Source organism: Maylandia zebra, linkage group LG22, assembly GCF_041146795.1.
Source record: "Maylandia zebra isolate NMK-2024a linkage group LG22, Mzebra_GT3a, whole genome shotgun sequence".
Classification (NCBI taxonomy): domain Eukaryota; kingdom Metazoa; phylum Chordata; class Actinopteri; order Cichliformes; family Cichlidae; genus Maylandia; species Maylandia zebra.
The window spans coordinates 16737734-16751736 of NC_135187.1; the positions used below are offsets into that span (position 1 = coordinate 16737734).

At 39.8% G+C, this 14003-nt stretch overlaps 1 protein-coding gene across 6 annotated transcripts in view; it reads right to left on the reverse strand.

Moving 5' to 3' along the window:
- The window catches only part of syngap1a (synaptic Ras GTPase activating protein 1a), a 57605-nt gene that overhangs the window by 32888 nt on the left and 10714 nt on the right, over positions 1–14003 (reverse strand). For 4 of the 6 annotated variants that reach the window (XM_012918641.3, XM_012918640.3, XM_012918642.3 and 1 more), the window contains 3 exons: positions 5309–5397; positions 5020–5141; positions 185–338 (listed from right to left, as the gene is read on the reverse strand). In XM_012918641.3, the coding sequence (XP_012774095.3) occupies positions 185–338; positions 5020–5141; positions 5309–5397 (365 nt within the window). Of the gene's footprint in view, positions 1–184; positions 339–5019; positions 5142–5308; positions 5398–6176; positions 8102–14003 lie in introns of those variants that run through there. The other 2 variants (XM_076879135.1, XM_076879134.1) reach the window with 2 other exon arrangements.

Genomic DNA, 14003 nt, shown 5'->3' on the forward strand with positions numbered 1-14003 from the left:
TAACTCAATTATTAAAGCACTAATTCCATAAACCACTGGGTCACCTCATTTATTTTTCAAGTGAGGTGTGAAGTGGCTTTGTAGTGGCACCTGAATTGCAACATAAATACAGTGAGATAAAACAAATCCAGCAGCAGGGAGGTGAAACCACGGAGAGGGAAAAGGTTAAACAACCGCAACGCACCTCAAAGCAGTACTCTTGTCCTAAAATGCTAGAATGGACGGGTTTGATTATGGCGTCTTCATCCAAAACTAGGTCCAAAGCCTCTGCGGCACTGCTAGGAGAAAGGAGGGACTCATGGGAGTGGGATTCTTTGAAGCTCTGCATCAAGCGAGTCCTAGAGAAGAAGAGGAAGATATTGACTTACTTTCAGAATTCAGATGTGATTATGGTGGTGTTTTCACACAATATGAGTCACTGTAGCTCAAACATCCTCATGTGTCACTCCTGCAATTTCAACACAATTATTTTAGATGTGATCCTTTTATAATGAGTTTATGGAAAAAGTAAACCACACCAGATTTTCAGTTCTTGCGTTTTCAGTTTGGTGTATTGACTTTGCTCATGTGACTCATAATGTGTATTAGGAAACGGCCTATACCAGCCCAGCTCGTGGTGTCGTCTGAAAATGCAAATATACCTTTAACTAAACTACAGTAACAAAAACTGAATTTAAAGGTCGATATTACCGTCTAGTAATGTAAATTCAAGTGCTGAGAAGCAGCTCAGCAGTGTGCACTCTAGTGCAGGTATAAAAACGCAGGGAGGATTATGGCTTGATCATGGAATAACCTTTGAAGAGGGCAGCTCTGTCAAAGAACAGAAAAAGTGGTGGAACTGAACGCAGAAATGTGAAAGAAGCTGTCTTTAACAGGCAACAGAACTGGGAAAAAATGGAGCAAGGAAAGGGATTTTGTTGCTCACAGTAATGGGAAAAGGAGGAAACCTAAATATAAACTATTGTTTAACTTGCTGTGTGTGTTACCATCTCAACTAGTGAGTGGGCGCCTGTCCTTTTGGTTTAACTGTAGCTTTTCAGGCTGCAGCAAACAGAGACTGAATGAGAACCATTAAATTGATTTGCTGGCAGACAGACATTAGAGATGTAGAGGGCTATGGGCTGCTCTATAGTCACGACTGGAGGCTCAGTTTAGACTGAATGGTTAAAAATTTTATTTTTAAATTCTGTAATTAAAAATAACACTCCTCGCTTTCTAGTTAGACGAGAACTGGAATTAACGGCTGATTCCAAAGATATGGAAATAGATTACCCAAAATGTCAGTCTATTCCTATAATGTTTTCCAAAATTGGCTTTAATGAAAGAAAAAAAAAAGGAACATACAGTGTTTATAAAATCTTATTAAGCAAACACCTAGCTGTTCTCCTAACAAACAAAATCCTCGAAGGCTCGGTCATTAACCCTTTATATACTCCATGCAAGAAATAAGAAAAATACAGTGATTTTGAATGTTTTTGAGCTTTAGATGTTCCTGCAAGCCAAAGCAACGTTAACCAGCTAGTGAAAACTGAGATTTAGTCTTGCGATTTTTAAAGGTGTGTTCCTTTATCACCTTTTTTTCCTCTTAGATATCGTAGTATTGTGTCACTGTTTGTAGGCTTTTGACTGATAAACATTTCTGTACGGTTAAGGTTATATCGCCACATCAAGTATGTTGTTGTGGCATTTGCATTTTGATGTAGACAGGGATCTTTTAAAAAAGAATGGGGAAAAATAATGTATTTGTGAACAAACCTTGGTCAGAAAGTGATCAAGCAAATTTCTCACAATGGAAGCTTTTCAAAATTAACTTTAAAGTACGATTAGCAAAAGAATATGGGGTCTAATTGCACCAAAAGTATGACTCAGCATGTAGTGGTGCTTTGAATGCACATACTTAGCGCAGCATCAGTTACGCAGGTCACACACATTTCATTTGATAGCTGTTATTGCAGTTACTACACATCTGCAAGCCACTTTACAACCCACCTACATCCCAGCTTTTCTTTCATGTTGTATCTGGCCTAATCAATGTCATATCTGTAGTAACTGATGCCTGGAGTAGCAGTAACTGGTCCATGCACATTATATACCCTTATGATGATCCCAGAGCAGAATCACACTGCTATAAATATAAATTACTGCAACAGGAAGTAACAATCTTCTGACTATCCTGGTCCTGACTGAATGGATAATGATGCAGTAAAAGGAGAAGAGAAATTTAAGGCTGCATTTTAATACTGATCAGAAGACGAGTGAATCATCATGTTAAGGGAGCTGACGGTGCCATCGCAGAACGCAGGACATGGTAAACCGACTTGGCAGCAAAGGCCGAGCAGCTGCGTTGGAAAGCTAGAGTGTGAAGTTGAATGCTGTGGGTTTATTGCAAAGTCAACTTAACACTACTGAGTGAATTAAGCGTGTGTGGGCAGAACGCGGAGCAGGCTGTGAAGGCAGCTGTCTGAGGCAGCGGTGAACGGCTGTGGTTAGAGGGGAAAGGCAGATCGACCAAGGCAGACTTTAACCCCATCGCCGTTTAGCTCCCGCCACCACCTCCTCCTCCTTCACTGCTGCCCCCACAGAAACCCTCGGGTTAATGCAAAACTTGCTTTAACATCTGAACCGGCAATCTGAATTTTACAACAGAGGATTTCTACGCGCTTTGCAAAAATGACACACTGATTACTTCCAGGATCGGTCAGCCACACCTGCCCTAAATGCGTCTGTTACAGCATCTCCTGTAGTGAGGGCAAAGTGTAGTGTCAGCATTAGATTTTTACCTTCTCCCTCTCTACATCTTTGTACTTCCCATATGTGCATCGTGACTGGATTGTGTGAGGACTGCATAAAATTTTGATCACAATGCAAGCGAGAATCCATCGGGATGTGACCTCAGTTCAGAATGCAAAACAAGAAAAAGCTGCGGTGAAAGCCTCTAGAGCTGCAAGCTATTGCATCCCGACAAGAAAAATCACACTAGTGTCTCCACTGCAATGCCCAACGGATTTCAACACTACACTCATTTCAGCTCTATTTTCCTGACTTTGTGCTGATGAAAACCAGTGATTCTAATTCTATATATGAGCAGGCTTCTCATACAGACATCTCAATAAAAAATACATGAGTATGAGTACATATTTAAATAAATGTGCATCTAATTAAGCTGCTATTGTTTAATCTTTTTGTGCAGACATAAAACAAACTGAAGTAACAAACCTTTTCCGTGTTGTGATAATACAAGCCTTCACCCCCTATTTATTTTCTGTTCATCTGTAATAAATCGCAGCTCAGAGAGCATCGTTGCAATGATTGGATAGACTGCTCTTCTATTAATATCACTCAAATGAAGATCTTTCGTCACTGGCTGAAACCATCTGTGAAGGTATCGCTAAAGGCAGCGTCCTTCTTTCAACGGGGCTCTGCTTTTGTGGCTGATAAGGAGCTACAGTGGGAGCGAAGGCTGTCATGAGCTCCTCGGAGATTCATACACATTCTGCTTGAGCCACTTGAGGACAAACGTGTCCCTTTAAAAGCACAAAATAGATTTGTGATGAAAGGATTAATGCATATCTCTAATCACGGTAACACAAATCTTAATGATTGCATGTGAGCATGACATGTGAGTAATAATCCGAAGCGCAGGTACGGTTGATTTAAAGACACCGTTTAAAGAAACGCCCTAAGAGAAGAAAAGAGCATTTCAATCAGTGATAATGGATTTAATATTATCATGCATAGAGACCTATCATAGAATAGCCAAATAATGATGTCAGCATTGATGTAGCCAGTTCAGTGTTTATACACTTTTTGTCACCATTAAAGTTAAAACAGTCCCTTTTTTACCCATGTTGCCTAAGCTATATTTGGAAGCTTTAAAGCCAGCGTGCAGACCCGTTACTTTTTTCTTTTATTGATCTGTTGTCCTCCATAGGCCTTTTTCACAGCAGACATCACAGCTGGAAAAGTGCAAATACAAAAAAATGAAAATTAATAAGTGGCACACTTGAATAGAAAAGAGTCAAAGTTAATCTTACTGGAAATAACACCGACTTCTCCAGCTGTGATAAGTCAGATGTTTGCTGCAAAAAAGGTCCGTATAGATTAATCATTTACAGACGAATGGTTCTGGATGAGTGTTCGGACCAGGCGCCTGACAATAAAATGTATTTTCTGTTGGTTAGAGCTTGCTAACATTTTGGCAACTGGTCATTCATACCAGAGTAAGTAGGGCTGTAACAACAAAATCCCTGAGTTTACTGAAATGAATCAGCTTGTCAGTCGGCTTGTAACAGGCAATCTTAACTGATTGCCTCTCTACTCTACTGACATTAGCAACTCAACGAAAAGAAGGGGAAAAAAAACCTCACGGCTTTCAGGAAAAAAGTTAAGAGGTTTTGCCATTGTGATGTGAAGTAGCCACTGAAATAACACACAGTGCACAAAAACAGGATTGTCAGACACCCAAGAAAGAACAGATTCTGATTGCTGATGGTTTAGCTCCCAAGCTCGGTGCATAAATGGACTGTATCCACTATCTTAGTGATGGCTATGATACAATTGAGCTCGTTATAACCAGGACGTTACTAATTCCACACCTGCTGGCGATATCTGCAGTCTAATTTTTCCAGCTTACATCAGCTAGCAGAAAACAATGTTAATGTTTACAGCCTCTGGTTCTTTATATTCAGTTGCGGTTTGTCTGTGTATCTTCTGCATACTTTAACTTCCTTCAGCATTCAAATTCATGCTCTAATCTTTTTTTTTATCTTTTGTTTTTGTCATAAAATCAGTGAAATGGCAAAGCAGTAACTTTCCAGGTTGCCTTTTGTCTCTGGATTACAGACCATTACCATATCAAAAATTCTCTTTCAAACTGCAGCCATGGCCTCCTCTGACTTTTCATTATGAATATTGGATGAACTGTGAGCACATCGTCGCTCTGAGGTAATAATATTTAAAATCTGGAATGGAGAGCAATGGACAGATCACAAACTGGAAATATATATTATGATTACTTACCTTTCTTGGTCAGCACTACGAAACCGGGGCAAAATCATCTGTCTGAAGCTGCTGGTCCGGTCAAGTTTGGGCTGACTTTTTGCCCTCTTGATGGAACCCTTCAACCTTCGATTGAGAAAGCTCTAAAAATTAAAAAAAAAACAAAAAAAAAAAAAACAGGAGGAAAATAAGTTATGGTTTTACAGTGGGAAGTTTACAGAGGAGCTAGCTACCCTATGGGGTTTTCTACACAAGCATAAAGCTTACATCACATACTTGAGCGTGCATTGTATGGTTTTATTGTACTTACCGGCTGTCTGAAAGGCTGTGGGGTCGTATTGGGAGGAGTTTCCATGCTTGACTGTCTTGCAGAGGCAAAACTTGCCCTGCGAGATTGGTCTATGAAGAAAAAGTGCCAAACAAAAGCAGCAAGAATAACAGAGTTAAACAAATAAGAAATGGAAAAGACTGAAACCTTCAAAAATGCAGGAGCATAACTCGAACACAATAATTATTAAACGCTGAGACTTTGTGGGGATATCAGGGATTGAAACCAGTAAGAATTTTGTAATTTTAAACTTACATCTACTTAGTTCAAGCCATTTAAATTTATCACTTATTGTGTCTTTAAATTGGGTTGTATTTACATACACATTCAGTTCAATATTTATGTCAACCAATGTTAAGGCAACTCCAGCTAGTACAATCTGGCAGCCAGCTCTGATATAAAGAGTTGGATTATCACATTTTTACTTTTTTCCAGGCTTAAATATTTTATGTATCAACTCTGCCAAAATAGAGGAAATTTGCTAAGTGTTAAGAGATCTCAGTGGAAATTAACTGTGTTGGCAAACTACTGTACTCAAGCACGATAGTGAAATTCTGCATCAGCATGATGCCGTGAAAGCAACTAAAGGAATGATGACTTTGATCCTGTAATAATGAGAAAGAAACAAAACGCAACAAAACATCAGTAAAATCCTGCATAATGCTTGAATCAATCAAGCAGTTATGATTTTAATGATTTTTTTTTGTCCTTTCTTAAAACTAATTTTTATTCTTTTATTGTTACATTTTGTTTCATTCTCTCTGAGGTCACAATACAGTTAGTTTTCCATTAGTTAGAAATGTTTTACTGCTTTCACAACAAACTTCCTACTCATAGCTTGCGTCATTACCTTGCAGCTGCCACTTCAGTCCCATCAAGAAAGGAAAACATCATCAGAAAACACTGACAGAACACACATTATTAGCAGGCCAGATACCAGCACAGAGAAGTTCAAGCTGAAGAACACCAGCAACAAGAACATACATCTACAGCCCCCCGAGAAAAACACAAAAAACAACACAGTGTCTGAAAAAAAACTGCATGCCCAAACAGATATTCGTCATCAGAAGGGAAAACTTTTTATATCTAATGCCAGTGGAAAATGACGCAAAAAAAGAAAAAGAAACCCTGATGTGAGAACTATATTCGGAGGAAGACCCACACTCTGATGAGTCATCTTGAAACCCATGGTCTTGGTTTGACTTTAGGCTAGTAGCAACTGAGTAAACATGGTGATGGATCTATCTTTGAGACTTTCTCTGCACGAGTGTGTGTGTGTGTCTATGTGGTGACCTGGAAGGCAATTCCAGCGCAGAGGAGCGTGAGGGTCACAGAGTACGAATATATCCATCCCACATTATCCCCATCTTTAAATATGAACGACAGAAATCTAAGAGAGGTATTCATTAACTGTTCAAGTTCCTCAAACACCAAGTTAAAATAGTAACTGTGGGAAAAACTGGAACACTGATCTCACGATAACACTCACATAACACAGAATCAATAACCAGTTTGTTGGATTTCATCAGACCGCAAGGCCAAAATGTTTCTGTGTTTGCTGACACGGTCAGATTAAACTGGTTAAATTAAGATGCGTCAACTTTTTCCTTTACTTATGTCCAACTAATACCAGTTTACCATTAGGACTATATGGAGCTATATGATATTGGTTTTAGCACCACAAATAAATGCACTCTCTCCAGAGATTATAATTAATGATATAACACCTTACCGCCCACCATAAAATGTGATGCAGCATTAAAAAAAAAAAAAAAGCCAGTCAAGGACACAGATCGAGAATCCCAGCTGTGCACAAAAACAGCCAAGCAATGAGGCAATGAAGAACAACCAGACTTTCCAATATTTCCTCTATTTGCTCTTTCTTTTACTGACTGCAGAATCTCAATCAAATTACATCTAGCTAACCTAGGTAGTACCTAGCTGTTCCTGTAACACATTTTCTATAGTTAACATGATAATGTCACCATCTTTAATTCCATTGGCCACTGTAATCATACATAGAAAATCTAATGTCTTGACTGCCCTATCTGCAAGTAAATATCAGGCAATGGCCTATAACTGTTTAGCTTTAGCTAAAAGAAATAAAACAAGGTCGCTCTAGTCTAAGGTTACAGGCCATAGCTAGCAAATACTCTGGAACATAAACATCAATAGAAACCACAACATTCAGTTTTTAAAATGTAAACAAATTACTTAATCTATATTTTGTTAATCTGATCCCAAATGTACCTTCGCCAACTTCGCTAACATCTTCAAAGCTATTTTAAGGCAGAATAAAGCTAGCATGTTTCCCTCTCTCTGAGTCAAGCAGATGCTAATCACCTCCTGGCTATTGCAACAATCACATCATACATATGTAGGGTTGCCAACCGTTCCTTAAAAAACGGAATCGTCCCGTATTTAGAAACAAAAGTACACGTCCCGTATTGAGCTAATAAGGGACGCACTTTGTCCCGTAATACAGTGAGAATCAAAAGTAGTCTATAAATGTTAATGGAATTAACGCTTTGTTTGAAAACATAATTCCCAGCCCCTCTCCTGCTTTGTGACCAATGAGCTGACAGCACACTTATGACAATTCGAGTATGACAATTCAGATTATCTCATTGGTCGAGGAAAGGTCGCTTGCGGAGAAAATACCGGAAGACAACAGATGACCACAACAACAAGCATGGCCAACAGGGAAACAAACGCCGACACTGCGGTGCAAGTCTCGGATGACAGTACACCTAAAGCTGGGCAGACACTGCGATTTTTTTCAGTCACGTTATTCAGCTCCTGCTCAAACTGCACGATTGACTCGCAGGGTTAGAAGTTTGCAGGTCACGATGCAGGGTCTCACACTATACGGCCCGATGCTCTGATGCGACCTGAGTGCTCACACTGTGCCAACATAACATGAAGGTTATAACAGAAAATCTGTCGCTCGCTCTCTCTGTCTTTCACTCACACAGACACACACACCATCAACTTTGCTAAATTGCTAATGAAAAACATGATCAGGCAGCTGTGATTGAGCAGCAGTGTAAATCCAACTATTTTCACGGTTGTTGTGGTCGTGATAATTTTGTGATGCCACATCGAAAAGGCTCGGATGAGCTTTCCAAAGTTCTACAAGTGCCTCCATCACTTGTGTCCAGATCACACGCTGCACAGCCGTGCTGCGCCGTCTTTTTCGCCGATGTTTACGTGTTTGCGCATGAGCAGTGTGAGCGGCTGTGGTGACACCCTCACGAGCGATTGATGATCGGGAGCTGGTCGTGAGGTGTTAATCGCTTCTCGTTACCCCACGTATACTACACGATGCACGATGAAGGCCAAAATCGGGCCGATCACCAAATCGGTCGCACGACTCAAAAATCGGCTCAAAATGGGCCAAAAATCGCACAGTGTAAGCCCAGCGTTAGAGCAGCAATGTTTGTTCCCCTCAGAGAAAGAAAAGAAAAAAGGCTGCAAAAGTACAGGGAGGACTGGGAAAAGGAAAACACCTGGCTGGGAAAGTGCACGATAACACCTATAAAGCGCACTGCACTGTGTGCCGGCGCACTTTTTCCATAGGCATGCTTCTAGTGGTGGGCACAAGAAGAACATGAGGGGCGTGAAAGCTCGGGGAACCCTTAACCAATTTTTTGTCCACCAGGCCACGGCAGAAGCAGATATGGTATGTAAACACTGGTTTGTTGTTTAAACCCTCTGGTTAAGGTTAATATGGGCATGTGCGGTGAATATCAGCGCTATGTGGCCAGAAGTGTGATAATATCATTTATTTTGTGTAATAAACAACTGCAAGGATAGATGATTACAACAAATAGATGAATAATACATAAAAGTAATACATAGGTGAATAATGATGATGAGTTAAGGTGCGTAATCATGGGAACAAGCGGGTTTACAAACAGGAGCAGCTGATTAGCATTAGAAAAGCTGAAATAATACCTCAACTGAAGCCAATTGTACTAAATGCACTATATGTGCACTGTTACAAGAATATTTTTCGTTCTATTGCTTTCTATTAATTTATATAATTTTAAGTTAAGCAGGACAGAGTTCTTTTAAAGAAAGATTTACTTATATTCTCAAAAGTTAAGCATGACAGGCTTCTGTTTAAGAAAGAGACCTGTTTTACTGTGTTAATGTTGTCATTTTGAGCTAAAAATAAATGGCTAAATGATCATTTGTTTCCCATATGGTCATATCACAAAGAATATGCATCTGCTTAAATCAAATTCAAGTCAAATGGTTAAAAAATAATTTCACACACACAAAAAAAGAGCTACCACACTGGGAAGGGTGAAGACAACTGGGTTGCCCGGCCCTGGCCACGAGGTGTCCCTTATTTATTTTTCAGGGAGTTGGCAACCCTATACATATGATATCACTTTATATATATATAGTCTTCAGATAATAGGCTGCTTGTGTACCTTTATGTGCAAACCTATGGGAGCACAATCTATATTTAGCCTTTCCTCATGTCCCCAAGAATGAAGGTTTTTCTTAAAAAAAGTTTTATTTTTTAAAAAGCAATCACATTTTCAGCTACACACTGTTCAGCCTTTCACAAGTGGGAATATGCCATGTCAAAAGCTACAATACGGCCCGCAAGTGAGCCCAGGTTGTGCAATACGGTCATATTCCCTTTTATATGCATGCATTCTTTTAAGCTAGCTTCAGAGCGTCCATATGTTTCACAGCACATAAGGAAACGTGATCGTGTTTCATGTTCACAGTCGCTCTGCTGTTCTATTTTTGTCTCTGATTGATCTGCTGGAGCATTTTATTTATTTATTTATTTTTCCTTTAGAAGTTACCCATTACCCACGGGAGCCCTTTTTTCTTCCCTTTGCAATGCAGAATCAAGACACTCTGTCATCCTATGATTTCCTCACTCCCAAAGCCTCTAAATAGGCGACTCTCCAGGTTCTATTCTGAATCCCAGCTAATTGTTTGGTATCCATGGAAACAACTCCAAGGGCTCCTACTTGAACTGCAGAAGATACGGGCACACAACTGCACAGTAAAGATGATGAAACACACCAACACGCAGCACAACGCATCTGTTTCTCCCGACAGACGCGTGAGAAAAATGCTCAGACCTGTCGGCCCGACCACGAGGGATGGGCGGGAGCGGAAATCTTCCTCGATCATTGTGGGGCTGAATCCCAACTCTGCCTCGTGTCTCAGCGCGAGAGCAAATGGATCAAATGACCAAGCAGACAAATATTTAGGTTGTATTTTCACCTGCCACTGAGAAAGTCACTTGCAGCATGCAGTGATCTAAGGAAACGTGACATATCAGAACACATGGATACGTTCGCATCGGCTATTCTGAATGTAAATTGCTGTCAGGACTGAGTGCGTGGGTGGCAACAGCCTCTAGCTAACTGTGATACAGAGAGAGAAAACAGAAAGAGGAAGACTGTGAGTGGGTGTTGGAGAAACATACTCAACCTTTAGCATGTATATCTCTATTAATACATATCTGGAAACTTTGCTTTTATAGAATCATTTGAATAAAATCATTTTCAGGTAATAATCCCCCCCCCATCCTCAATCAGGTGCGAAAGCTGATGTATATAATAATGAGTTATCCTTGAAACTGACTGATCACGACAGCAATTTAACAATTATGATTTTTCTGCAGATGTCTACAAAAAAAAAAAAAAAAAAGATCAAAACTCTGTTGATTCCAGAAAACACACTTGTGAAATCTACAAAAAACACTAATAACCCACCAGTTCACCAAATCTACCAAATAAGCATTAGCTGAACCAATGATGCCGTCACAACAGGCAACCTCACTAATCCTGCGTCTCATGCCACCTTACATAATAGGACACTTCAAAAAACACTGGACCGTAGCATTACTGGTGCTCAACAAGACTGAGGGGCTGCAGCCATGCCAGAGCCTCTAATTCTCCACAGAAGGTGATTTGAGGTAAACACTAACATTAGCACGCTTTCACTCATAATGACAATGCTATCTTGTCAGATGTTTGCATCCTAGGATGATAATATTAGCTATAATGAGAACTCTAATTAGACACTAGACAACTGTTTTCCCCTCACTTAATCTGTTTTCTTGCTTTTAGCCTAAATAGAGGATGGGATACACACAGACACACACACAACTTACTCGCTGCTAATTAGAGCTAACTCCAATATACAGTGAAGCTCATTAGTTTTAAAGGTATTTGATCATAAACCTTTCTATTTCTGATGATGATACCTGCATGAAAAGTTAGGGGACTGTCAGAGTTTAGTAGTCACTTCCCTTAGATGAAGAAAAAAGAAAATTCAGAGGATCACCAAAGGCAGCTGCAGTAATTACAGTCTGTGGAGCTCAAATCTTCACAGCAATCAGTGTAATGAGAGGCATAGTGCTAGCATGTTAGCTGAAGGCTGGTATCAGATCTGCAGGTACCCTGAGATGAGGTATTCAATCAGTATCAAGCAAAAAACTGAGTCTTTACCTAAAATAATACCATAATTAGTTCTTGGATTTTGGCTGTAATCAAACAAAAAAAGAAAAAAAAAAGACAGTCCTAAGACTCAACGTGAGCAGGTTTTCACACATATTATAAAAGCTGTTAATAGCCCCTCGCAGTTTTATTCGCTCATAATGTTATTTTAGAGTTTGTGTCTCTGAAGCGCACAACTATGACTCAAAAAGAAATAAATAAACAAGTAAAAGTATGGCTCAAATTCCCACAGACCATAGCAGAGGAAAATGTAGGTTTCAGGGTTATTTAGTCGAATGTAAACACAATGCAGAAAACATATTGTGCTTGATTTATGTAGGTTAAATAAAGTCAATAGGTTTATAAAACGGCGTCCTCTTTGTTATAAAAGTTTTTAAAAATCAGTTTAAGACAATTAAAGTGCTTTTACTTTTAACACCTTTCCATAGTTTCTCCCTCTGACATAGTACAGTACATAATCGCTTCTGTTTGTTTGTTTGTTAGCAGTCCCCGCAATTTTTTAACTTCACAACAATATACCAGGTCTTAGGGGACACGAGTACCTAGGTTGGCTAAGCTTGACCTTCATTGTTAGCACCCAATGAAGGTCACCTTGAAAAAAAGCATTTCTTGAAACCATATCAAGTAATATGTCATATGGAAGGGCTTGGAGAGAGCTGTGCAACACACTTTTTATTTTTTCAATATGACGCCCTACAACGTCACAATATCAGCATAACAGGCCACGGTGAGCATGCTGTAATAAAAACATAAAATAGTATAGCTCTTGGCCTTCAGGGAGAGTTGCTCTCTCTCTCTTGTTACTGCATCTCTATTTTCAAGCAGGATAAAAATCCACATTCATGCTGCTATGTTAGACGGCCTTTGAGGCCTACGTCTTTCCACGATGTCGGCGTCCGGTTTGTCCCGGAGTGACAGTGTTTCCAGTTCACACGCACCAAATCTCGTTATGTGTGGTCTGAAGCATATGACAACAAGGAGGCTCCGGTGACTCACAGACCAGGCCTGCTGGGGCAGATGTTGTTTTCATGTCATATGGAAGTCTCCGTAATTGCCATATTCCAACGAGTAAATACTGCCATGTCAACAACCAACCCGTGATTATGCCATGGGAAGTTGCTCTTTTTATGACAGCTCCGAGTACCCATAAAGTAAGCCAAACTGTCAAGGTAGCGGCAGTTAATCCTACCCTAATGGTAATGTAACAATAGGCTCAGCAAACTATGGATTAAGATTTCATCACTGTCTATTCGGGCTGCACGATTAATCGTTAGAAAATCGCGATCTCGATTCATACTTATGTGCGATCTCATTTCCAAATGACAACGATTTAAAAAAAAGACGACGACAACGATTGCACCGCATTTTGATCCGGGACGTAATCTGCATGAAAACAAGCGCTCACTCTTCCTGCTTGACAAATGACAAGGGCGGAGCCTTATACCACGTGATACAGAAGCTGTGCCGCGTGATGCTAAAATTAGCAGGGAAAAAACAACGGAGAGCACGTCAGGGATGATGAGAAAGTGACAGGAGAAAATCCGTCCCGGTCAACCACCCAAACATCAATAACAGGAAATTTATACAGCGCTTCCCTATACCCGTCGAACTTCCGCAGGCACAAAGAAATTACGGAGGCTATCACTTATCACCTGACCAAAGATATGGCTCCCATCAACACTGTGCAAAAAGAGGGATTTAGGGAAATGATCAACACCCTAGACAAACGCTACACAGTGCCGTCCCACAACTATTTTTCTATTGTTGCACTACCTGCTCTATACACGCAGAGTCGAGCAACGGTGGAGACGGAATTTCAAGCAGTACAACATTTTGCGGCAACCACAAAACATGAGACATTTGTTTTTATGTTTATTTATTGTTTTTATGTTCAGTTTCAACTGTTACGAAGTTGATGTGCAGTTAATAAGTGCAATAAATATTTATACTGGAAAAGAAAATCGTGAGAGAATCGTGATCTCAATTCTAAGCCAAAAAAAATCGTGATTCTCATTTTATGCAGAATCGTGCAGCCCTACTGGATATTAAGTTCAAGTGAATAGAAGTTTTGTACATTTAATAACTTATAATAACCAAATATATGTTTTACAATGTCTGACAGTTAACCCTTTAGACAGGTCATGACTTTCACTATCATAAGCTCTGAAATGGTTTAG